The 27,527-nt window shown below is 41.0% G+C and overlaps 1 protein-coding gene across 6 annotated transcripts in view; it reads left to right on the forward strand.

Annotated features, from left to right (window-relative positions):
- APP (amyloid beta precursor protein) overlaps positions 1 to 27,527 on the forward strand; it is a 270,144-nt gene that overhangs the window by 165,601 nt on the left and 77,016 nt on the right. For 4 of the 6 annotated variants that reach the window (XM_077760218.1, XM_077760220.1, XM_077760219.1 and 1 more), the window contains 3 exons: positions 14,690 to 14,823; positions 20,782 to 20,856; positions 21,516 to 21,674. In XM_077760218.1, the coding sequence (XP_077616344.1) occupies positions 14,690 to 14,823; positions 20,782 to 20,856; positions 21,516 to 21,674 (368 nt within the window). Of the gene's footprint in view, positions 1 to 586; positions 644 to 14,689; positions 14,824 to 20,781; positions 20,857 to 21,515; positions 21,675 to 27,527 lie in introns of all 6 variants that reach the window. The other 2 variants (XM_077760216.1, XM_077760217.1) reach the window with 1 other exon arrangement.

A 27,527-nucleotide genomic window follows, 5' to 3' on the forward strand; every position in this document is an offset into this window, starting at 1 on the left:
CGGGTCATTTGGAGCCTCCGGAGGTGCCCTGGATGGTACACCTTTTGCTGAAAGATTTGCAAAAGGCAGAGAGATTGCCAACAAAGGTGTCATGGATAAGCCAAGCAGTCCATATTTACTTTCAGCGTAAGGTTCTAGGATAGTTTATCAAGAAGACAGACGTGAGAGGCTGAAGGTCAGTCAGAAGGGTGGGCAGATCTGAGAAGACAGTGAAGCCTCAACCAAGAGGAGAGCTGGAGGCTGCCGATGGATGGGTGAAAGGAGTGGATCCTTGGGGCCTGGTGGTGCTGCGCACTGAGGTGGGAAGATGGGAACAGAAAATCCTCCATCGGTTACTTAGAAGTGCTGTTGGAGACAGAATACTCAGCACGCTGAGATATCATTGTGAAATATATCTTCTGTTTATGTTTACTTTGGTCCCGAGCTGGGGCCAAACTTGAAGGTATTCGTGTAGTTTTGTTTCGTTTTTAATCAAATGTGGTTGTTTTGTTTTTTCCCTTTGGTCAGTGGAATCATGTAAGTTTCACCCATCATTCCCATGTTTCTATTTTTTGTTTTCAGTTATGTTCTCTTATTTTCTCCATAGTGTCCCAAAGTTTGCTCAAGACTACCCAGGAGCCTCTTCCCCAAGATGCTGTTAAACGTATGTGGTCATTCACTGGAGGGGGTGGGGGGGCAGGAAGAAGTAGTACAGTGCATGGCTGTATAACTCCAGCATCATCACTTTCTTTGCATGGTTCTGCGTTTCCTGAACACCTGTCTTTCAATAAAATGTTTAGTTCCATTGCTTTGCTTGTATTTATGTCCAATTTTGCCAGACAGCTTCAGATGCCAGGCTCCAAGGATTGACTAAACTTGTTTCTGATCAAAATTTGTTTTCAGCCTTGTGTGGTTCTGCTACATCTCATACATGTAACATTATCATGTTTTATTTGGCATCACTATCCTGTTTCCAAATGCTGTCAAGATGCCACAGCCTAACAAGAGGCCATGAATATAAGTGACTCGTTTCCCAGAAAAATACATAATATGCATGCGTTATGCTGACTCCATAGACCAATATGTATGCACAGGCTTCACTTTTGTATTGTAAAGCAGATGTTAAGCCTTAGGAAGTGAAAGACTACCTTTAGATTTCCTGACAACCTCTTCTTCCACTCCCTGAATGCACCCTACTAGGGCAGAAAAACTTCAGGTTTTATCATTATCATTAGGTTGTGGAAAAAGATTCTTCTGAAGAAATCATCAACCAACCTTAGAATGTCTGTCTTTTGTGATTGATTTCACTTGGCGTATCTGACTACCTTGGTTTAAAAATACTAACAGACAAGTACTTATTTATTTATTTTTTTAATGTTTTATTTATTTCTAGGAGAGAGAGAGAGAGAGAGACAGCGTGAGCAGGGGAGGGTCAGAGAGAGAGGGAGTCACAGACTGAAACAGGCCCCAGGCTCTGAGCTGGCGGTCAGCACAGAGCCCGACGTGGGGCTCGAACCCACGAACCGCGAGATCATGACCTAAGCAAAAGTCGGACGTTTAACTGACTAAGCCACCCAGGTGCCCCTGTACTTATTTTTTTTAATGTTTATTTTTGAGAGAGAGACAGACAGACAGAGCGTGAGCAGGGGAGGGGCAGAGAGAGGGAGCCACAGAATCCGAAGCCGGCTCCAGGCTCTGAGCTATCAGCACAGAGCCCGTCGCAGGACTCAAACTCATGAGCCGTGAGATCATGACCTGAGCTGAAGTTGGATGCTTAACTGACTGAGCCACCTAGGAGCACCTACAAGTACTTATTTTAAAACGTGGATTATATCCATAAATACATTTATCCTTCATTAGGTTAAGGATGATACATACACACACACACACACACTATAGATGCTTGTAGTTGCTAGAAAAAAAGAGACACAGTTTTGGCTGTAGTTCAGATATAATGAAAAGGAGAATATATTTATATTATCCTAAAAAAGCCTGGTCTCCAAATTGAGGAAACCAATTACCTTTTTTAAAAAAAAAAAAAGATAAACAATAGTTAGAGAATTCTGTAATTCACAAACAGTTTTATCATAGGCCATTACAGTTTTTTAATGGCCACCATGAGATTCAAATTCATTCACTTTATATATAACTTTTGAAGGATGTGGGAGTTTCACTACGGTAGTCAACATATTTTCTGTGATTGTGACAAAACTTTTTTTTGAACAACATTGAAAGTATGACAAGTGAGTAGACATAGCGGACTGGAGAAAACTAGATATTACAGTGTAGGATTGATCATATATTGGTCTTTCTGGCAGGTTGCAATTTACCCAGCATTTTCACAGATCATTTATTTTTCTCAGGAACACTTTGTGGGCATTTTCCTCATTTCCTTTATACATATGAGAAAATGAAGCTGTGAGAGCCATCAAGTGTGGCAGGACCAGCTTTGAAACTTAATGATATTGTGGCTATGAACTTACACTCCACATGGTCAAGTACTGGCTTCTGTTTTTTAAGGTTAGAAAAATTAGTATTTGAAGTTCAAAGTGCATTTTAAAAATACAGACAACACAAAGAGGAAGAATATTAAAAATATTTTTTCTAAATGCAGTGAATATAGCATACATCCGTCAATGAAATATCTTTTCCCCTTTTATAAAAAATATTTCAATTTATCTCATGTTAGCATATAATTGTACTTTTCCTTTTTTATTAATTGACAGAAATGAACATGACTTGATACATTTGTTTTCATGAAGTATTTGCATCCTCGGATTTTCCAAACAGATGTTGAGAGTCTCTTGCAATTTTCTCTGTCCCAGTAATTTTCTCCAACTACTTGTAGTATATCTGGGATCATGATACCTTTGCGTATCTGGGAATCACTTCCAACTGGGAAGTGATTTTGGCAGCTGTATTTTCTCGTCTACCTGCAGGCTATTCATCACTGCGAGTGAAGGGTTCTGCAGAGCTGGTACAAACAGACTAGAGAAAGCATATAATTTCTAGTTATTCATAGCCTGCACAGCGATGCTTTCTTATTTATAGCAAAGTTACACATCTGAATGAAAGGATTCACTGTCGTCTGGAAGTCAAATGCAGATGGCAGGATGTATTCGGAGGAAATGAGCCCCACAAGAAGGTGAGCGAGCCCTTAAGATTTGGCGAGGTGGGCTCACACTTGACTTCCTCACCAGTCCAGGCTTCAGCGCAGGATCTCTCTTTTCCCCAAAGTGGTTGGTTTGATGAGTTTATCAGTTTGAGCTGCTTCTAGTCAAATAATAAATATGAAAGGAGGTCAGAAAAGGTCCTCCGTTAAACTGATGTAACACTACACAGGCAGAGAGGACGTGTGATTCTCTGCATTACACATACCATCGTTTTCCCATCAAAGCAGATTATGATCAGGTTAAATCTTTGTCATAAAACCCAATTCTGAGCATTGCAATTTAAAGAAAAAGTTTTGTTAACATTTATTTATTTTCGAGAGACAGAGAATGAGTAGGGGAGTGGCAGAGAGAAAGGGAGACACAGAATCCGAAGCAGGCTCCAGGCTCTGAGCTAGCTGTCAGCACAAAGCCTGACACGGGGCTCGAACCCACAAACTGTGAGATTATGACCTGAGCGGAAGTTGGCCGCTTAACCGATTGAGCTGCCCAGACGCCCCTCTGAGCACTGCAATTCTAAGGAACACTGATTCTTTTTATTAATATTATTTTGTTGTTATTGTAAATAAGACTCTAAACAACAGAGAGAGATATCAGGCTAAGAGCTTTCATTTTATTCATAAACCTGTAGATTTGAATCCTTTAAAAAAATTCCTTTCCTATTTGAGAAAAATATCTGGTGAGACCTGAGTTGTTTCTGGCATTAATTTTGTGTGCACCTCTTTGAGTTTAGAACAACACAGAAGGTTCACATTCATTCTGCCCAGTGAATGTTTGCTAACAACAGTAAAAGTACTATATAAATATCTATTGATGAGTTTATTTTTCAAATATGAGAGAATAATTTTTGCCTAGTGTTCTTCGCATCACATTGCACCTCAAAAGGCAAACAGACTGACTCCTTAATGGCATTTGATGTCACACAGAGCATCGTGCCTGTATTGAGTCAGCTGATTGCCCCAAAGGGTCTGGCCAAAGAGAATGACAAATCACCCATCTTTTGCTCTTTTCTTGCAGTGAGTTGTTGGCACAGACAATAAATAAACCCAAGTCTATAGGGGCTTGACGCTTGGGGCTAGATAATTCATTCCTGCGGATGCTGGGCTGTGTTTGGAGGACGTGTAGCAGTACCCCCCTCTACCCCCCACTGGATGCCAGTAACACCAGCCCAACTGGGTTAACTTCAGCTGTCTCCAGACTTTGCCAGATGGTGCCCGGAGGCAGGGAGAGGCAAAGTCACCCCCAGTGGAGAGCCTCTGATCTCGACTAGTGGTGAGCCCACGGCTTATGTAAAGATAGGGCCAGGCTGGTGCAAACAGTCGCACTTTGCACAAACTTGGAGGGCCCGTTGCTATGTTGCAGGTCAGAAGCCTCCGATTCTCAGTAGACGTTTGTGAAATTGAATCTGTTAGAGCCGCAGCCCAGCTCGCCGGATATACGGGTTAAGGCGGAAGTTGCTGTTGCTGCCCAGACTGGAGTCTTAGTCAGGGGTCTCCCAGGGTTTCTGCTCTGACGTGAGCAGGGCTGGGGAGGCGGAGATAGGCCAGCAAACCCCTGCCCCGCCCCCCCCCCCCGTGTGCTTCCTCTTCGTCACAGAATCCCAGCATATGCTAGAGGACAGCCATCTGTCGTGATGCCACATGGCCTTGCCACACAGATGACTTGGCATGATCTCCTCGGGGTCACGTCTGTGGCCTTAGGGCCTCTGCAAAGCCTAGATCTGGCCTCAAGCGGGATCCAGAAAGGAAAAAGATGATTTTTTTACTCACGTCAAAATGGCCAGGATACCACAGAATAGACTAATACACGGCCAGAGTGTATAAAAATGATGAGGACAAAGGTGCCTGAATGGCTCACTCGGTTGAGCGTCTAACTCTTAGTTTTAGCTCAGGTCATGATCTCAAGTTCATGAGTTTGAGCCCCATTTCAGGATCTGCGCTGACAGTGTGGAGCCTGCTTGGGATTCTCTCTCTCCTTCTCTCTCTCTCTCTCTCTCTCCCCTTTCCTGCTTACACACTCATGTTCCCTCTCTCTCTCTCTCTCTCTCTCTCTCTCAAAATAAATAAACTTCAAAAAAATAATAATGAGGACATCAAATCAGGCCAAATCCCCACCCCGGGTTCTCAGGCTGCCGCAGTGGCTCACAATTTGCAAGCCGCAGAGAACTCACCGCGCAGCCTTTTAATGGAATGTGCCACCTTCGCCCCAGATTTGTCGTATCCTGCCTAACACCCAGGCATTTGGTATTTGGCCAGACTCGAGCTATTGTTCTTAATCACACTGTACGTGTTCTTCTGATTGCAAAGTACAAATGTTAGTTCCCATTAACACATTCTCAAATACTAATGGAACTATGATATTTTTCTAAAACTGCCAAGCATTATGAACAACAATTAAAACCATTAAAAGATGTGGGAGTGCATTAAATTACACGTCACATCACTGGCAGTAAAAACTATTAGACTGACACATATGAGAAGCCACATCTTGGGTACTGAGAAATAATCAGAATAAAAAATGGCTTTTTCCTCCAAGCTATCAGAGGGAGAAATCCTAAGATTGACAAGAATCGATTTGCTCAGCAAACTGGCACTTAAAAAAAAATCTCATCAACTCAAAACAATAAAAAATACCCACTATATGTGTGTATATATATATATATATATATATAATACATATTATAGCTCATATATATGCTGTATTCTTTCCAAAGAAGAGTAAGCAGATAGTTTAATGAAAGGTTTGGCAAAATTTTTCTACAAAAGACCAGAGAGTCAATATTTTAGGTTTTGTGGGCCATATGGTCTCCATCATACATACTCAACTTGGCAATTACAGCATGAAAACAGACAATAGGTAAACAAATAGATACAGCTGTGTTCCACTAACACATTATTTACAAAAAGAGACTAGCATTCCAACCTCTGATTTAATAAAGCTGTTCCTTCTGAGCTCAGGATGGGCTGCCGCTAAGCTGGGTATTTTGATGGACACCTGCAAAGTAAACCGAGTTCCCTGCTTCCAATAACTTGACAGTTTTGTTGAGGAGATGAGACCTCAGTGTGTGATAGAATTAAATAACAATATAAAGTTAAAATACACAAGTGGAGAGAGAGACTGGTGTGGACGGCCAGAGGAAAATGAAATTGGTTTTATCCTTGAGACCCCCATAGGGGTTAACGGCGCTCTCCGGCTTTAACTTCCATAGTTCCTCTGAAAGCAGATAATATTGCAGATTTCGACTCTTTGAACTCATCTGTGGAGTGTTGAGCGACTGTGACAGGTCATCTCTTTATGATCCACCATTAATGAAGTCGAGAAGGGCTTCTGACACATGGACGAAAAACAATAACAGGAGGTTAAGGCCATCTAGATGCCAGTTATTACGGCTCTGGCTTCACATGTGGTTCTTAGATGCAGACTCGAGGTTGCTGTCCAATTTTGTGGTGCGTTGTGCTAAATAAGATCCAGGTATTAATAAAAATAACGCCAGCCTTCATGCTTCCAAGCTCCTTTCACAGATCGACAAAATCCCCACATCAGGACAGGTCCGTAAGACATAAAAAAGAAACGTAGCTTGACTAGAGTAAACACCGCATAGATTACACTTTTATTACTTCTGCCCGCACGATGCAGAGCCGGCCAGCCTTGATTGCACTGCCTACAAAACACGCGTGGAGGGGCGCCTGGGTGGCTCAGTCAGTTAAGCGTCCGACTTTGGCTCAGGTCATGATCTCATGGTCCGTGGGTTCAAGGCCCGCATTGGGCTCTGTGCTGACAGCTAGCTCAGAGCCTAGAGCCTGCTTCAGATTCTGTGTCTCCCTCTCTCTGACCCTCCCCTGCTCACGCTGTCTCTCTCTCTCTCTCTCTCTCTCTCAGAAATAAATAAAACATTAAAAAAAAAAAGCACGTGTGGAGCCAGGGTGTGCCGGGGAAAGGGCCTTTGTTCTTTTTTTCTTTTCCATTTTTAGGAGAGTCTGGAACCGTATATTCAGGGGTCACACAAGCTATTTTCACATCACGAGCGGCCCCTCTCACTTGGACCTGGTGGGTGTGATAAATATTTGAGTTTAGAATGTGTTCAGGATTTTAGTCCTTTTGGAATTAGAGAAATGGATTTTTTTCCTTTCTTTTCATTAAAGTCAGGGTGGCAATCTGCACACTCTGCCTTGTTTTGAGGTTAAATCTTTACATAAAATCATTCGTTACAGGTTCATGCTTCACCCGTATGTGAAGGACCCTTGGTGCCAAATCTCAGCGGAGGTGCCAGCGCTGTATAAACGAGCATGTTCAGGGATAAAGCAGTGACTGGAATAGGTCTTTATTGACTTTCATCTTCTGTTGTCAGTGCTGTGGAGATAAATTGCCTTTCTCCTGACGAACGGAGACTAACAGAATTTTCTTGTTAGAATCTAACATTGGCATATCGACCAAATGCCATTCACGGGCCTCTCTTTGGGGAAACATTCTGCCTCGTGGCTTGTAGGTCGTCAGAGCTGTTACTGTTTGAAGGTGGGGTCATTCCTTCTTTTACACCCTTAGCCCTTCTTGACTCTAGAACTTTGTATGTGTCCCCTCCAGGGCGCCTGGGTGGCTTAGTCAGTTAAGCTTCCAACTTCAGCTCAGGTCACGATCTCACAGTTTGTGGGTTCGAGCCCAGCGTCAGGCTCTGTGCTGGCCACTCAGAGCCTGGAGCCAGCTGCGGATTCTGTGTCTCCCTCTCTCTGCCCCTCCCCTGCTTGCACTCTTTTTTCTTTCTCTCTCTCTCAAAAATAAATAATAAACATTAAAAAAAATTTTTTTTAATTATGTGTCTCTTAGAGATGGAGGAAACAGGTAAATACCAAAATAATGGGGACAGTTTTTCATGTCTGCAGTGTTTAGACTGCATTCTTGCTGCATTTGGTATGAAGTGCGGTACATCGTAGTGATTGTACAGTCAGAACGAAAATGAATGAAAAATATAGCATAAACTTTCATTTATTAGCTGGATTTGATCTTGTCCCTGATACAGAGATTCTCCCAAATGGGCCAGAGGAGGGCTTTCTACCACATTCTAAAGATAGTACCAGTTTTCACCTTGTTTGGAAGTGACTGTCCCAAAAATTAGAACATTTTCTCAGCGGAAATGCTGGAATGGAAATGTTCCACTGGCATCGTGCCCCCAGTGGTGGTGGTGTGTTTTCTTACAGGAACACTGGGTGCAGCACCAGGGTTCGTTAATAACCGGAAAGCAAACGTGTGCGCCCAACTCCACCTGCAAAAAAGAGAGAGAGAGAGAGAGATCTGACAGGTACCAGCAGGGATTACAAGGTGAAGTGGAAATATTGTGACACACACTGGTACAAAATTATTAAAATTGAAATCCACCCTCACACACGCAAAGGAAAAGAATTTCTCCCTATCTGGTTACCTGTGGTTTAGGGGATGAGAGGAAGAAGCCAATCTGTGATTCCACTGATGTCTGGGAGGAGGGTGGAGACCTTCCATGAGAACTCCCCACCGGCTCCTGCTGCTTTACCAACTCAGCCTCATTTTTTTTTTTAATTTCTTAATGTTTTATTTATTTCTGAGAGAGAGACAGCATGAGGAGGGGAGGGTCAGAGAGAGAGGGAGACAGAATCTGAAACACAACTCAGCTTCATTTGTATCTTGTACCCTTGAAAGACCTCCTTCCTCGGCTTTGTCCCTTAGACAGAGTGACCCTTTGAAAGCCTCCTATGACATCTTTCTCTCCTCGACACAGTACCCATTGGCTCCTCGCCGTCCTCCCTGCGCGCTGCGGGCCTCGCCTGATCTGGCGCTCATTTCCTCTCTGCCTCTCCCTACTCTCCTTCGCTCCTTCAGCTGTGGCCACACCGACCTTGCTTGTCCTGGAATTTTCCGTGCACGCTCACCTCTTAGGGCCTTTGCGCTAGTTTCTGCATCCGCCTGCTACGTTCTTGCAGCGGCTAACGGGGAAGTGGGACTTGGGTCCTTTGTCTAAACGTCACCTCAGTTAGACCCTGGCTGGCCGCCTGCTTCCTGCTGTGGGCTCTCAGCTCCCATCTCCTGCGTCCCCTGATTCTCGCCAGCCCTGTTCTAGTTTTCTTTTTCTCCGTAATAGAAATCACATTCTAACAATGTGTCTTAGTTTTGTCTTTTTTGGGGCGGGGGGGACTTCCCTCCCTCAAATACAATCCCACAAGGACTGGACTCTTCTTTCCATCATTGATTTCTCCTGTGTGTCTCACATTAGTTGGGGGGGGGGAGTAAAGTTTGTTAAACAGAGACATAAAGGAACAAACGGGCACACTCAGGGCGGCTCAGTCTACATCCAAGCTGCTGTCTCAGCTTTGGAGAGACCTCTGACCTCCCAGAGTAGCAGAAAAGCAAGAATAAGGCTTATATTGAAAGCATTAGTCATCCAGAATGGACTGAATCTTTGGAAGCAGAACGTTCACCTTGAGGCAGTAATGTGCTGTGAATTAGAACTGCTTTTCTGTAACTTTTTTTTTTTAATTTGGTATTCCATCTAGACACTCATTCTTTTTTTTTTTACATTTATTTATTTTTGAGAGACAGAGTGAGACAGAGTGTGAGAAGAGGAAGGGCAGAGAGAGGAGACACAGAATCCGAAGCAGGCTCCAGGCTCTTTGAAAACGTTCAGCATAGAGCCCGACATGGAGCTCGAACCCACGAACCATGAGATTATGACCTGAGCCAAAGTTGGACACTTAACTGACTAAGCCACCCAGGCGCCCCTAGACACTCATTCTTAGTATGAGAAGGTATATGTCCTACCATATTTTACAAGGCTGTTTTGAAACTAAGAAAATCAAGATGAAGGTCATTTGACAATTTAAAAGCCCATGCATATGACGGTTCCGTGTGCTGCTAGCAATTTGGCAGCTAGAGGCCAAAACCCAGAGCTAAAGGTGTTTAACCTTGAATTGTAAGTCTAGTTTTCCACGGAAGGCGACCATACCCAGCGAGCTTGCTTGCAGAAGGCATGAATGAGCATGTCTGTGCAGGGGCCCAAGGCTAAACCGTCATCCAGGCTCATAGTCTGCACGATCTTTCGCCTGACCCTGGTCTCGTAACCCTACTTCTGCTGAACGTTGGTTGGAGGTCATTTGCCAGATAGCTTTCAGGGCAGGAACAGCTGTTTGATAGAAAATAGGTCTACAGATATCATAGTGACACGTATTGTTTGCCAGTTCGTGTCATTCACTAACAAAAGCAAATACTTTCCAGTGCCCTGGATGTATCGATAGGATTAACCCTCTTCTGCTCTAAATTAATAGAATTTTATAGGTCTTTTCATGGGGTTTACCTAATCTTAAATTCAGACCTATTTGTGGGTCAGGGATATGAGGAGTTATGTTAAATGCACAATAAGTGGAATGCGGTAATTTTGCTTCTCCCCATGTATTAAATGGGGACGCCTGGAAAGCACCTAGCATGGTAAAGGCAAATGAATTCAGGCTGTTATTATTTGACCACCTTGGAAATCTAAGCCTGTATCACAGTTGTTAAGGAGCCTCAGAAATCTCTGGATAGGACGGACTGCTGTATGTTAGCTTAAAGAAACAAAGGTAAACATCCTCAACCCAGTTTACTTTTTCTTTCTTCGTTGTTAAAATGACCTATGTTCTGGGGCGCCTGGGTAGCTCAGTCGGTTCAGCATCCAACTTTTGGGTTCAACTTAGGTCATGATCTCGCAGGTTCGTGAGATCAAGCCCCACATCAGGCTCTGTGCTGACACAGAGCCTGCTTCAGATTCTCTCTCTCCCTCTGTCTTTCTGCCCCTTCTCCACTCACGCCGTTTCTGCCTCTCTCAAAAAATAAATAAGGGCGCCGGGTGTCTCAGCTGGTTAAGCATCCAACTTCAGCTCAGGTCATGATCTCACAGACTGTGGGTTCAAGCCCTGTGTCGTGCTCTGTGTGTGCTGACAGCTCAGAGCCTGGAGCCTGCTTCCAATTCTGAGTCTCCCTCTCTCTTTTTCTGCCCCTCCCCCACTCTCACTCTGTGTGTGTGTGTGTGTGTGTGTGTGTGTGTGTGTGTGTGTGTCTGTCTGTCTGTCTGTCTCTCAAGAATAAACATCAAAAATAATTTAATAATAAACTTTAAAAAAATTTTAATGACCTGTGTTTTAAGTTACTTGTAATATACAGCTTCCTTGAACCACTCTTTTCCCAAAGGAAGCACCTTTTTGAAAGGGCAGGGGTGAGGGGCACAGGGTTGCTGCCCCTGCCCACTGTCCTCGCTACCCTGTGTCTGGCCTACCATGGACTTTATCACAGACTAGCAGCTGTTCCTGGTGTGACCATGTCTTTAGGATATGGGAATAGTAGAGAAATAGAAACAGAGTTCTCTGTAAAGCCCTCCTTAAAAATGCTCTTCCCTTCCTCCCTACCAGCTGCAGGGTAGTGATAATGAAATATTAAATTTATTTTCAGATATCAAGATGTACCATCATTCTTCTGTCCTTGACTGGACAGTGATCTGGTTTGCTCGTTGGTATGAATACAGGAAAATTTCACTTAAACTAATTGACATGGAGGGTCAGTATGAATGGCTAAAATGTTTGATTTAAAGATTAAAAGAGAGACTGCTTCTGTTAAAGTCCTCAACTAAAGGAAATAACAAGAGCTGCTTACAAGGATTTACTCGAAATACTGGATTAAATGGAATAAATCTGTAATACAGTACTTGTATTTATTTTCATGTGCCTAAAAAGAATGTTTAACACTTGAAATATTCTTAATCCTATTAAATATACCTTGCATGCTCATTTCTTTATTATTATTTTATTCTTAATATTGCAAGGGTACATTTTAACATGGGCTATAATGAGATTACACTGACTCAGATTTTACTGTTTATCTCCTTTCCATAAAACAGTAGACATGTGTTCGCAAGTCATAAGACTTGGAGAAAAACCATAAAATTTGCCAACCATAAAAGTTGGATGGAGAACTTCCCCTACTTATGTAGTAATGTTTATAATTCCAGTTTTCAAAGAGGAGGCTATGTTATGGTTATGACACTTAACAACCGGATGGCTATCTTGATCAGTGAAAATAGCCCCAAACATCTATACATTTTCATGTGTTCAAAATGTAAAATATAGTTTGCCTAATTTTGTCATTCTGCCAGATTGTAACGTGCCAAAAAGAACTTTAATTCGTTCTCATTTGAGCTGTACCAGTGCAAAGATGAATAAATGATTAAAACCATGGGAAACAAATTTAACATGCTAAACATCACTTCCATTTCAAGTGGGGAAAATGATGAAGTTAAATATACTTGCATATTGATTTGCTTGAATTTATGCAGAAAAATACTTGCCTTTGATTTCCTTCTTTTAAAAAAAAGATTTTAAATTGAAAATGATTTCTCAGTGTTAAAAATTAAGGACTCATTTTCAATCATTTGTGGGCCTTTTATGTGGGTTATACCAAAGATCTTCTAAAAAAATACATGCTGCTTTTCCTGTGGGTCCTGTGTGTGGAATAAAATTAGCTCATGTTGTCTATGGTTTGCATAAGCTGTACAGTTTGAATTACGTGTGATGCCGAGGAGAAGAGAGGCCCTAACCTGAAGGACCCCGTGTGCCGCTCTGGGTGCAGGGTGTGTAACACACAAGGGTGGCATCTCCTTTTCCCAGTGTACCCAGCATGCTGGCTGACAGATAAATTGGTACATGGATGATTGATGTCTCCTGCCCTGGGTCACAGTCAGTCTAAGAAAGACTGACGTCAAGATGTGCCTAATTCCAAAGTGTACATTGCTTTCCCCATTGGCTGCTGAAGCATGTGCTTTCTCGTCTACCATACGGAGGATGGGGGGCAGATGCTTTTTAATATGTGCGCCCCAGGCCAGTCCCAGGCCTGTTGACTCAGAATCCCCCAGTGGAAGCAGAAGAGTGAACACAGAGCATTTTGAAAAATAATTCCAGGAATACGCCCCACTTCCTTCCTTCCACTTGAAAGCAGCCATCTGTGTAGACACCTAAACTGCCCTTATTTTTTAAAGAAATAATAATAATTCTTAAACCTTGATTAAAGACAAAGGGAAGAAATCTGAACAAATATTTTCTCTTTAAAATTAAAGATATTATTTAACTATGTAATGAAAAAAGCCTTCTGGTTTGGGTTCAAGTCTTGAAGCCTTTGGGTTGTGAAGATACCAGGCATTTTTTTTTTCTGAAAGCATGTATAAAAGACATTTATCTTAGAATTTAGTTTCCAAATGATTTAGCCATAAATACTTCTCATTTAAGCTCTCTTTGGGATATTTTATCTCAAATATAATAGTCAATAATTAGATAAAATCAGTGAAGAATAATACTTAGAACATGGGAGATATTTTACTAATCTTGTGAAGAAAACACTTGAGTTGATTTGGCCTGAAAACACCTAATTTCACTGTTTTGGTTGAACATACTCTATTCTTTAAAACAAAATCTTTTTTTCCTCTCCTTTTTTTAAAATTATTTTTAATGTCTTTTTGAGAGAGATATACCCTGCGCAGGACAGTGGCAGAGAGAGAGGGAGACACAGAATCTAAAGCAGGCTTCAGGCTCTGAGCTGTCAGCACGGAGCCCGAAGCAGGGCTCGAACCCACAAACCATGAGATCCAGTCGAAGTCAGACGCCCAACTGACTGAGCCACCCATGTGCCCCTCTTTTATTTATTTATTTTTTTGGAGTATGCTCATAAATGACCTGAATTCTCACTAATCATTACTAATCTACTGGAAAACTGCTTGTATAAGCATTACAATTCACTTGGCTCATGAGTTAAAAGAGTTTTGTTTTATGATACTCTTTACTCTATGGATATTTATGTTTCCACATAATTTAGCAGTATATGTTGCAACTCAGTAATATTGCTTAGCAGTTTTAGTTGAATTCAAAATAGAAATCACTTTCTTTTTGACAACTCTAATGAATTAGTTGGCTCTCGTCAAATTTTGCGAAGGCGGAAAGGTCCTTTTGTGATTTCAGAAATGCATTTATTGAAGTTTACGGTTGTTGGGGTAGTATTTCAAACGCTCTCTCATAGAAGATGGCTCTGAAATCAAACCATCTGAAAATACTGTAGAAATTAGCTTTTTACTCTATGGTGCCGTTATTCTGCAATAGACTGAGATTTCTTCAGTTTCTGCAGGAATCCTAGGCTGTGGTATTGATGACACATCTTACTGTCAAGATTACAAATGTTAATTTAGCAAGGCATCGGGATTGGGGACAAAATGTGTTAAACATCAGCTGGTTTCGCTCTATGCATGCCTGTTTTGCAAAGAAATTTAAATATAACACCACACTCGCAAAATGGACTGTTGATAGATTTTCCTTCACCCTATCTTTGAAGGGGGCGACACCTTTGTACTGTGCTGCGAAGTCTCTCACGGTGTTCCCTTGGACAGCATTAACTTCTTGTTTGTGCTTCTCTACTAGTCTTTGTTCTGGAGTAAACGGGAAAAAAATGGCTCTCTTTGAAATGATTGGATGCCATTTCTCTGCTCAAACTTCCCTCTTTCTACCTTATAGTTCCCACAACAGCAGCCAGCACCCCTGATGCCGTCGACAAGTATCTCGAGACCCCCGGAGATGAGAATGAACATGCCCATTTCCAGAAAGCCAAAGAGAGGCTGGAGGCCAAGCACCGCGAGCGAATGTCCCAGGTAGTGTGCCTTTCCCATCATTTCATCTACAATAGGCCCAGGAGGGGAGCGCTCTTTCATTTTATCCAGGTCTTTAAAAGGCATAAAGTCTTAGTTTTACATGTGTGCTCTAAGGCTACCAGTTTGGGGTTTTTAGAATCTTCTTTGAGCATGCCACCTAGGAGAGATCCATCTACAGTATGTATAGCAGGAATCTATAAGCACACATTCAGTGATGTCTACAACATTCTCTCTGGTTTTATTACCCACATCTGTGTAGCCCCATAACTATGGTGTTGTAATGTAAAATCCCTTCAAAGGATCCGCAGTAAAGATGAGTATTTTTTATTAGATTCCAAATTATTATAACTTTGAACCTAACATGTCTTATAAAGCTAATCCATAGGACCGCAGGAACATAAAAGCAAGGTGAACCGTAACGATCATGTGCTCTTGTTTCATAAGTGATAGATAATGCAAAAGTGGTTCAAGAGTGTGGCTTCCCACACTACAACACAATATATGTAACACAAGAGACAGGCATTTTGAACTGGAGCCTTTCTTGCTCTTGGTACAATGCTCTGTTCACAACACTGTGCGGCAAACCCTGGTGTTTTTGTTTGTTTCTTTGGATTTTTTTTTTTAGCAGATTCTTTATGAAACAAAGTAAAAAATAATCTGTTCATACCATATGTTTTCACTCATGTGGAACAGGAGAAACTTAACAGAGGACCATGGGGGAGGGGGAGGGGAGAAAATAGTTAAGGAGAGGGAGGGAGGTAAACCATGAGAACAAACTGAGGGCTGATGGGGGTGGAGGAGAGGGGTAAAAGGGGAGATGGGCATGGAGGAGGGCACTTGTTGGGATGAGTGCTGGGTGTTATATGGAAACCAACTTGACAATAAACTATAAAAGAAAACAGCAACAACAAAGGAGTGCATTTGTGATGAGCACCGAGTGTTGTATGGAGGTATTGAATCACATATATTGTACACCTGAAACTAATATTACACTGCTAACCAGTTGGAGTTTAAATAAAACCTTTAAAAAAATAGAAGTTAAAAAAAATCTGTTCAAAAACTGATTTACATATAATAATGTCAATTTATGATGCCTATACCAGGTGCTAGATGTTGTATTTATTAGAGATAGATAATTTTAGCTTTTTCTCAGCTTCATTCATTCATTCATTTATGTATTCAGCAAATATATATCAGCACTTACTTGCCAATCACTGTCCAGCTTGTGTCCACAATTTAGAGTGAGTATGAAAAAACATAGGAAGAGTCAGATTTAAGGAACCGTAAATGAGGAAAGCTCTCAGATTAAAGTCAAGTGTTCCTTTTTTTGGTGTTAACATTCTATGGTAAATATCGGAAGGCATTACTAATTCTCATAATATCTATCACAAACACAAGTTTTCATAATAGACATTAAATAGGATTCATGAATTAGCCTGCCATATATTTTCTAAGATCACAGTAAGTCTTTAGTAGACTGCATCAATCATGGTGTTTTGACATCTAGGGCCTTACTAACTCTAGGAAGACCTCCCCCTCCCAGAGTTTGCCTGTTCCTAGAGGTAGCAAATGACTAGCCTTTGGGCACACCTTCCATCGTCACACCAACCACTTCAAAGCCCATCTCCCCCAACTACCTTCTTCCTCAGGCTCTTACACTCTGACCCACTATCTACCTCCTCACCCTAAGGCTAGGTACCAGGCATCTAGAACAACCCCTGTACCCTAGAACCTACCAGAATTGTTCAACCTAGCCAAATCTAAGCCTGCTTACCCTGACTTACTGATTCCTTCTCAAGGAAACCAGACTCCTGGCTATATTTCCCCCCACACCCTATACCTCCTGACCCACCCTGGTGCTTGCCCGCCCCCTACCCCCAATGACAAAGCATACCACCTCCTCGTGGGAACTATGTAACAGTTTTTTCAGTGGCATTCGTCTCCTGATCTGTTGACCTCATCATACTTGAATATAATGAAGTCTATATTTAAAAGAGAACTGCTAATGGATCTAGAAAGACATAACACAATTAGTGTTGTTTTCCTTTAAGATGAATGGCCATAATGTATCCATTTTGGAATAATAACAAGTGGGGGGAGAGTTAAAATTCTTTGGCTCTGGAATGTAACGTGCAATTGTAGTTGTTGGCTATGACAAAAACATAAAAGCAAGTTGAACTAGAAAGCGAGGTGGAATGGAAGAGTGAGGTTTCACCCGAAGGCAGTCCTTCTGAAAAACAGGAGTAGTCATTTGGAAAAACACAGGCTAATCCATAATCACTGTTAAGAACGCATAGGATGACTTTGACTTGTATTTATTGCCACTGATAAAACATCCTTTAAGCTTAAATCCTGTCGCACTGTTTGCTTCTGAAGGTTTCAGAGCCTTCTCAGCAGTCTCAAAATCATTTCAGGCGCAAAGAAGTCCAAAAAAGAATAATAACACAAATAAACACTGAAAGCTTGGCTCGGCTTTTGATTTATTCGTGATTTTTTTGATACATATGTCAGTTTCAGATACTCCAGATCTCTCTTAGAATACTAACTCAATTTTGTTTTAGCACATCTATTTTACCCATGACTTACTCCATATAAATCTTTACGGAGTTTCTTCATCTTCTGGTTATTAGCTGTATGTGAGATGACTTAAGAGATTTATGTTAGCGGAGAGAACGTGGTCTGCTAATTTCAGTGGTTGGAGGAAAGTGAGATGCCTGAGATTCACATTTATCTTCATAATCTGTGGTCCTGAATTCTGGGGACTGTTTGACTTTGAACTTGCCTGCCTCTTAAATCTCTATGTTTTAGTTGTCTTTTTTCTACATAAAATAGCCAAGTCTTTGAAGATCCATAAATCCAGTGGTAACTAATACTTTTATTCATGCAGTGGAAAATTGCTTCACAAGAATATATGGAGGAACCTGAGAATTTTAATTAATTTTTATTATAATTTTTGTTACTATTTGTTTTCTTATGAAAACAGACATTTTGGAGGTTTTTGGTCTTTGGTTGCTGGGGCTCATGATAACTAAACTTGTAGACTGCTGTTGAATAGGGTCTAGCAAATCTAAGATTTTGAACAGTCTATGAATGCTTTTTATTATATATTTTTATATATCATAATAATTATATATGTTATTTATTAATTTAGCAATTGTAATTTATCTTTGANTGCGGGGCTCGAACCCACAAACCATGAGATCATGACCTGAGCCAAAGTCTGAGCTTAACCGACTGAGCCACCCAGGCGCCCCAAAATGAAATTTTTTGAAATGAAAGTTGACCTTCCTCTGAATTTATTATTTTTAAGATAAGTGTCAACATCTTAGGAACAGCCCTTTTCCTGTCGCCAAATGAAAAGAAACTTAGCTCACCTATTGAATTTACTATTGAATAGTTTTATGTTATTATATGTATTATATATTTTTAATATAAAATATATATTTATAAATATACATGTCTAATATATTATTTGTATAGATATACAAGCACATAATTTATATGTTATATATATATGTAACATGTGTAAATTTTGTATTTTTTAATGGCACATTGGGCCATGGAAGATAAAAGCATGGTCGTTAGAGCTATAATGATATTGGTGTATATCCTTCCTTCTCCTTTTTCCTCCATGACCTTGATCAGGTAACTTAACCTGGTCCATAAAATGGAGGTCACCATGACTCATCTCATGGACTGCTTACATCATCAATTAAGCAAGATGGACTTTATGAAGCACTTAATACAAGCTCTACCATGTAGCAGATCTGCATTCATGTTGTCTGTTATTGGAGCACCTCAGTGGAGCCATTGTTCCAAGAGAGAGGTTGAGCCTGTGGTGTGTGTTTATCTTGCGTTAAATAGGCCTAGGGCGATGGTATCAGTGAATTGTTTTATTTGTGACAGTATATATAGGATATGGTTAAATTGCTCTGAAAATCAAAACTCGATTTCATTTTATAGTGATGTTTATTTTCAGTGCATCAGCCCAATAAATCTCTGTAATTGTTCCATGTATTTCCCAAGCTCGAAATTTACGGGCCAGGTTCTGAATGTACTAGGTGAGATGGTAAAAATGGAAAGGTAATACCGGAAATCAGTTTTCATATTCCAATAAGCTATTTGGCTTCTCTCTCAAACTAATGTTGAGATTCCTTGCCTTAAGAGTTCATGGCAGGGTACCGCCACTGTGAGCATTCTCAAGGCAGGAAATTGAAGTATTTTTATTGCAAGCCTTATTTCCTCCATAAAGCAGGGGTAGCGTTCAGTAGCTCCCTCTCTACAGGTGCCCTTCATTAACTCTTAGAGACACCAAAGCATCTGGGACAATATGTGTCTTTTCTTTTGTGTTCTGTTCTTATTCATAACAGTGGGACATTTTTTCCAATTTCGTTGTGGCCTTTTTAGGTTATTTTTTACATGTTCTTCAACTGTAATGAAGTTCACTCCTTTCTGTTTTCTCCATAATTTCATAAAAACAACACGAGGAAACTAGTCTTGTATCCTAGATAACAAATTAATGCTAGTAGCTAATAAAATATCTAAATAAAAACCTACATGATGATTTGATATGGTATTACCTCATAGAAGTTTTCTGTCAAAAAATTTTTTATTCCAAATCTCTCTCTCTCTCTTTCTGATCTTGAAGCATGCCACAAAAAGATTCATTAGAGATAAAATACCGATAAATAACAGGCTTTTATAGTACAGAAATCAGGTTCTTTTATGCTTTGTGTGTCTACAAATTATATAAGTACACATCTGTCACCAGACCGTTATTCGGCTTACCTGAGCTTTCTGTTCTTTGTTTTACCTAGCTCAGGTATGAGTTGCACTTAAAACATCTCTGCTTGACAGAGCATAGTACACCTCAAAGGGAAAGGCTTCAGTGGGTGGTAAGAATCTAGTATCACTCTATTTCAACAATGTGCACACAGCTGCAGACTCCATCTTGGCATTCAGGTCAATGAATGAACCTCTTTCCAGGGTAACCCTGGGTGGACTTCAAGGAAGAGAGGAGGAAGCGTTCTTTTCCTACAAAACAGATTAGCCTGGTTACTAAATTTGCATTACTTGCTAAGAATACATTTTGTTACATTCAGAACATTATAATGTATACTCTTGGAATTTCTGGAGGTCTTCTTTGCCGTTCATGATGGGGGTTGGTGAGCAAAAGGCCCTAAGTACCCATGAATGGGGCAGACCTGAGGATTTCTGACAATAGAAGTCTTCTTTTTCTTCCTCCATTAAGTACTTCTTTTTGGGAGTGTGTTCATGGCATGTATACTCACTCACCCATTAAATATTCATGCCTTTCCCCCCCAGTTTACTGTTTGAAAAATACACAGTTTGAAATTTTGTAACTTGCTTTTACAAAATACTAAAACTAATGCATTCAATTTAATGTTGGAAATCCTTGCTCAAGAAATATATATAGGGGCATCTAGGTGGCTCAGTTGTTTAAGCATCCAACTCTTAATCTCGGCTCAGGTCATGATTTCACAGTTCGTGAGATAAAGTCCCACGTTGGCCTCTGTGCTGACAGTGCAGAGCCTGCTTGGGATTCTCTGTCTCCCCTTTGCTGCCCCTCCCCCACTCACATCTTCTGTCTCTCTATCTCTCTCTCTCTCAAAATAAATTTTTAAAACATTAAATCGTTAACATTTGTGCACATCAAACAAGATGACTTTCAGCCATTTCTCAAGAAAAGAAAAAAAACCACCTTTGTTTCAAAGGGCCATATTCCTTTGATAAACGTGAACATTTGTGCATATATACTGCTATGATAGGTGCTATACTTCATAGTGGGAGGTCAAAGAGTTTGGAGATGGGACTGGAATGTGATAATTTTTTTTCATGTTTCCAATGTCAAATACAGAAAGATAATAATATCTCATTAAATAGATCTTTGAAAAAAGAACTGATGGTTTTAAATTGAAACGTTTTCTCTTCTTGTAGGTCATGCGAGAGTGGGAAGAGGCAGAAAGGCAAGCAAAGAACTTGCCTAAAGCAGACAAGAAGGCCGTCATCCAGGTAAAACCCAGGCCAGTTCTGCAGGGGCGGCGCGGGCTAGCAGCTCTGGAACCCCCAGAGCAACTGTTGGCATTCGCATTAATTTGGACTGTTGTTCATCACTGTCCAGGAATTCAGTTTCTTAAGCTCTTCCTTGTATTTGCTCTGAATTAGCTCAAGTTTTAATTCATTGCCATAAAACTCTTACTGTTACTTGCATTCTGCTCTTGGTTGCCAACGTCTTCCTTTATCTTTTTCTTCCCCTGGCACAAATCACACACCTTAACTAGACTTTTGTGGCAGGAACTCCTCTCACAGCTGCCTTACGTAGACTGTGAGATCCTTGTGGTCAGTTTCCCATTAATGTACTTTGAGTAAGAGAGGATTTTTTTTTAATTTGCAATGTAATTTAGAGGAAATTTAGCCTGTGTTCTGGCTCGTCCAGTCGGTCTCCGGAGGCCATAGGGAAGACTGATTTACAGTGAGAAGTCAGGATTGAGGATGAGGTGCAGGAAAGGGATGCAGCCCATAAAGCACGCCAAACTAGTCAAAATGGTGGCCCAGCTGTAAATCCTGGAGTCAAATGGAGTAGGATACCCCTTTGGAAACCATGGCACTCGCTGCCCCGGGCCGTGTGTTCGATTCTGTGGTGATGGCTGTGTGTGTGTTTGCAACGGCAGCATTTCCAGGAGAAAGTGGAGTCCCTGGAGCAGGAAGCGGCCAACGAGAGGCAGCAGCTGGTGGAGACGCACATGGCCCGAGTGGAAGCCATGCTCAACGACCGCCGCCGCCTGGCTCTGGAGAACTACATCACTGCCCTGCAGGCTGTGCCCCCTCGGGTAGGTCTTGCCGAGACTTCCTTTCACAACTCACTTCAGGGCACGGCACAGACCGGAGGTGTGGGGACACAGGGAGCTACCAGAAGGAACTCAGAACTGTTACGAGCACCGTTCGGTACAGGTTGGGCCTCGGTTCACCTTGCCTTGAAGGTNGGAGGGGGGGACACAGGGAGCTACCAGAAGGAACTCAGAACTGTTAACGAGCACCGTTCGGTACAGGTTGGGCCTCGGTTCACCTTGCCTTGAAGGTTATGGGGTCACGGGGTGGCCGCCCACACAGGGTCATCTCAGCACAATAGACACCTTTCCACAGAGCGGTCAGACAGGCTTCCCGGGGACTCGGCGTGCAAGACGTGACCCCAGCTAATGTGTCTGGGACAGTGACATGTCAGGAAACCGCAAGAGTTGCCAGGACTTTCTATGTAACCATCTAATAACGAATAACCGAGGGTTAAGAAAAGTTGGGGTATGGTCAATCTGTAAGGATTTTTAAGATAATAACGGGAACTAGAACCCCAATGTCGTGATGAGGGAAGTAGCCATATTCTCTGGTGGGAAACCCTCGTCAGTCATGGCGTCAGCAGAGAAGGGACCTTGTTTGAGGTTTTCACAATAAATGCCCAGGAAGGCTTACTGAGCAGTGCAAGCAGACCTCCCCAATGAGGCTTCATGGCAGAGTTTACTTTGGACACAAGGAACATTCTGAGCATGAGTGTTTGTGTATTATGTCTGTAAGTTTTAGACATTGCTGAGCGAGCGATGTTTAAATAAATCTCTGATATTTTCTCATGGAATGCTATCAGCTTTTGCTTTTTGTATTTTTGAGGCTCTGTTTTTTGGTGTATAAACATTCAGAGCTCTTATGTTCTCCTTCGCGCCCCCCCACCCATTATCATTATTACATGACCTCTTTATCCCTGGTAGTGTTTTTTTCTGAAATTACTGTGTCTGATATTAAATGTATTTCAGTTTTCTTTTGATTAATGTTAGCATATCATTTTCCATCCTTGTACTTTTATTTAACCTGTCTATATTTGAAGTGCATTTCTTTAGGCATCATATAGTTGGATATTGCCTTTTAAAATTATGAACACCATTTAATGAAGTTATTGATACAGTTGTGCCTAAATCTCTCATCTTGCTGCGTCTCCTGTTTGTTCCATCTAGTCTTTGTTCCCTTTGTCTTCTTTTTTCTCCAACTTTTGGACTAATAAGATATTTTTTATGATTTTCTTTTGTGCCCTTTTTATGGTCTTTAGAACTATAGCTATTTTATTATTATAGTGTTTGCTTCAGAGTTTTAGAAAATGTTTCTAACGCTTCACAATATTATACCAGCACAAGTGATACAATGTCACTTCATGTATATTACAAGAACCTCATCAAATTCTTCCATTTCCCCTTTCCAGATCTTTGGGCTATTGTTGTCATACTTTTTCCATACTATGTTATTGTTAGTTTTCTTTTAAACAATGAATTATGTTTTAAAGAGTTACATAATAAGAAAAATAGTTATCTAGGTAGTTACTATTTCTGGTGCTCTTTAATCCTTGTATCCATCCATCTGAATTATCTGCCTTCTACCCGGAGAATGTCCTTTAAAATCTCTTTTAATGCATGTAGATTAGGGAAGAATTCTTTTGCTTAGGTATATCTGAAAAGAGCTTTATTTCGCTTTTGTTTTTGAAAGACATTTTTGCTGGGTATAGAATTTTAGGGTGAAGCTTTCTTCTTCAACTACTTTAATGATGATATTCATTATCTTATTTGCAGGATTTCCAACAAGAATACTGATACCCTTTTCTTTATCTCTATAAATAGTACATCTTTTTTTTTTTTTTAATCTGGCTACTCTGAAGATTTTCTCTTTATCACCAGTTTTGAGCAATTTGATTATGATTTGCCATAGTGTATTTTAATCAACCATTGATGCCATATGGCTATTTTTCATCTCTTACATTGTAGCTTTCATATCTAGAAGTTTAGTCTGGTTTTTGTTTGTTATTTTCACATCTTCCATTTATTTACTTAAGTTTAAGTAAATTAAAGTTACTGTGGAATGCATTTATAGTAACTTTTAATTATCTTTGGTTGCTATCTCTAACATCAGTTTTGGGTCAATTTTGATTGATTTTTTTTCACTATATGTGGTATTTTCCTTCATCATTTCATATCTAGTAATTTTTTATTGGTTGTCAGACATCATGAATTTTACTTTGTTGAGTGCTGGGCACTCTTGTATACCTCTATTTTTTTTAAAATATTTTTTTAATGTTTATTCATTTTTTGAGAGAGAGAAAGAGAGAGAGAGACAGAGTGTGAGCAGGGTTGTGGTAGAGAGAGAGGGAGAAACAGAAGCAGCCTCCAGGGTCTGGCTGTCAGCACAGAGCCCAATGTGAGGCTCAGACTCACAGACCACGAGATCGTGACCTGAGCTGGAAGTCAGACACTTAACTGACTCAACCACCCAGGTGCCTCTGGATACCTCTATTCTTGAGCTTTGATCTGCAGTGTTGTTAAAGTCTTCGAAACAGTTGGATCCTTTGGGTTTTGCTTTTAAGACTTGTTAAGTGGGTTCAGGGCAGTTATCAGCATATGACTGGTTTACCAACACTGAGATAAGAACCTTCTGAGATTCCACTGGGGATACTGGGTTTTCCCATCTGGATGGTGGGAACAGGTGCTATTCCTGACCCTGTATGAACACCAGGCACTGTTGCCTCTAATCTTTTTGGATTTTTTTTTTCCCCATGGTCTCAGCTGGATTCTCGCTTGCATGCTCTCTCATCATTAGTCAGCTACTTTTTGCATATAAGGGACATTATATGCAAATCTGGGTTCTCTCTCTGAGCACCTGTCTTCCCCAGCACTTCTGCAGTTACAGAGCTCACCCCATTCATGTCCCCTTTCTCAGCGCTCACTGCCCTTCACCTCATGTCTACTGTCTTTTAGAAACATAGTCCTGTGTATTTTGTCCATCCTGTGGTTAGTACTGACGGTCAGTCTGGTTCTCATCACTCCATCTGGGGCTGAACAGAGCAGTTTGCATACGTGTTGTGACTAAACCAAAACGCCACCCATTTACACTGATTCTCTTCATTTGATTTTTCTTTTGATGCAAAAGTTAGCGCCCAGAAAGCTCTGAGGAACCGTAAAAGAGCTTCCAGGACCCTTATATAGATAGTGAGACTGGATTGACCCCGTTCTACCTATGACATCACTGAGATTGAGTGTCTGGTCCAGGGTGACACCACCACACTGGTTCATGGACAGGGCAGAGCTGTGAGTCACAGCCGACCACTACAGTGCTTTCTTACTAGACCGCACTTCCTCTCTGAACAGAAAGCTTTTGAAAACGAATATCACATTAGCATTTTCATAGTCTATTCTGTCCTAGCACTGTTCAGTAAAATCCTGTTTACGTGCATTTGGAGAAAAAGTTCCTTGATTACGCTCTTTTTCTAGACGACTCGATTTTGGAGTCAGGGCCTTTAGGATCATTTGCTAAAGCAGGGCTGGGGATGGGTGTTGAGACCAGAATCTCAATCACTGATGTTTAGTGGAATATTCCAGCAGAAAGTCCAATCTCTGAAGCAGGGTCTTTGCTGTGTGGTCATTGATAGAGCTCAAAATAAAATGGGGACTGAATGGAGTCCTGAACCAATGCACATTTCAGAATTTTCAGTTCTGCCCCATCTGCCAGCACAGGGAAGATGGTGATGAGAAGGGCGTTTGCCAAAACTTCCTACATTCCTGAAGGGGATAATTTCAGATGAGTCATAATCGTATTCATTCTGGGCCTGTTGATCTCTTCATGCAGAATTAAACATCATGTTTATTTGAAATAAAAATTAAAGACTGGATAAGGGACAACTATTTTACTGTCAAAAAAATCAGACTGTTGTTGATTGATCCAAGAACACTATTGAATTCTTCCCTTGAAATGCATAAAACTCTCCCATGTTATAAAACTAGGGCTGGATAGTCATGGGCCTGCAATCTTGGTATTGCCGCCATTAAAAAAAAAAAAATTTTTAACAATTTATTTATTTTTGAGAGATAGCCTGAGTGGGGGAGGGGCAGAGAGAAAGGGATACCCAGAATATGAAGCAGGCCCCAAGCTTTGAGCTATCAACACAGATGCTGACGCGGGGCTTGAACCCACTAACTGTGAGATCACAACCTGAGCTAAAGTCAGACACTCAATCAACTGAGCCACCCAGGCGCCCCCATCACCTACCATTTTTAAGTTAACGAGTATTTTATTTTGTGTGTTTATTTTAAAATATAGCTTTAATTGGCTCTGCACTTTGGAAAAATGGAAGAAAATTCTAAGTTCCCTTTTAAGGACTTTTCTGTATTGCTGTTAAAAGACAAATCAAGAGTGTGCCAGTTACTGTCCACGGAGTGTCGCATCCTCTATTGGAGCCATAAATAAATTTTTCTGAGATCTCCCTCATACTTAACACAGTGCCTAGAAAAGATGAAGTATTCAGTAAATGTCAGTTGAATATAGGAAATGAATTAGTCACGGTGTTCTTTTCTGTAGATTCTATAGCTGATAGCACCTTCACAATAATTATCCCCTTAACCCCTCAACCGTTTTCTACCAGTCCCAGCCTTTGCCACATGGGAATCTGAAACAACATGGATTCTCTTCATCTTTGAGACTTGGGTTTGATCTGAACTTTTATCTATAATTATCAACCCAATCTTGAAGTGTTATGTGATGATGTTTTTATGCAGCTAGAATTCCTTGCGGTACTACGAATTTCACTTGTGAGTTCCCATGGCTGTATGTGCTTTCTGTCCTAAATTTTTCATTAATTATGTGCCTACTGGCCCATACAGTAAATGGCCAATCTAAAAATTCATTGAGGGGCGCCTGGGTGGCTCAGTCGGTTAAGCGTCCGACTCCGGTGCAGGTCATGATCTCACAGTTCATGGGTTCAAGCCCAGCGTTGGGCTCTGTGCTGACAGCTAGCTCAGAGCCTGGAGCCTGCTTCGGATTCTGTATCTCCCTCTCTCTCTGACCCCCGCCTCCTCACGCTGCCCCCCCCTCTCTTTCTCAGAAATAAATAAAACATTTAAAAAAATTTTTAATAATAATAATAAAATAAATAACTAAAAATGCATTGGAATTATACTTAGAATTTTGCTATGTCCAAGTACTTCCAGCATGACAAGAGATATAACAGTTGTATTTCCTCAGGAGTAGTTTGATCTTTGTACTCAGGATAAACTCTTAATCTGTAGAGAGCAAGCAACTCTTCTAAGGATCAGCCCCTTTCGTTTTTCCACTTAAAGTTTCCTTGGAAAGTCAAGGAGTTACCCTTTCTCTTTCCCCTAGAAATGTTAAATTCCGGGGCGCCTGGGTGGCTTAGTCGGTTAAGCGTCCGACTTTCGCTTAGGTCATGATCTCGCGGTTCGTGGGTTTGAGCCCCGCGTCGGGCTCTGTGCTGACTGCCAGCTCAGAGCCTGGAGCCTGTTTCAGAGTCTGTGACTCCCTCTCTCTCTGACCCTCCCCTGCTCACGCTGTCTCTCTCTCTCTCTCTCCTAGAAATAAATAAAAATATTTAAAAAAAAAAAAAAAAATTTAAAAAAAAAAAAAAAAAAAGAAATGTTAAATTCCTCTCCGGAGGTGCATCACACATGGTTAGACTTATTTATTTATTTATTTATTTCTTCTAAATCTTCCAAGACAACATCCTGATTATTGTCTTGACCGCAAGGACTTTGAAGCATTTGCTGCTTGGAAGTGAGAATTAGGAAATGTTATCATATATATGTCTTGTCTGTGTGCCACTGGTGTGTTGTTATTGTTGTTGTTGTTGTTGTTTTCCAGTGTCCTAT

The sequence above is a fragment of the Crocuta crocuta genome, unplaced genomic scaffold (genome assembly GCF_008692635.1).
Source record: "Crocuta crocuta isolate KB4526 unplaced genomic scaffold, BGI_CrCroc_1.0 scaffold369, whole genome shotgun sequence".
In the NCBI taxonomy this organism is placed as follows: Eukaryota; Metazoa; Chordata; class Mammalia; order Carnivora; family Hyaenidae; genus Crocuta; species Crocuta crocuta.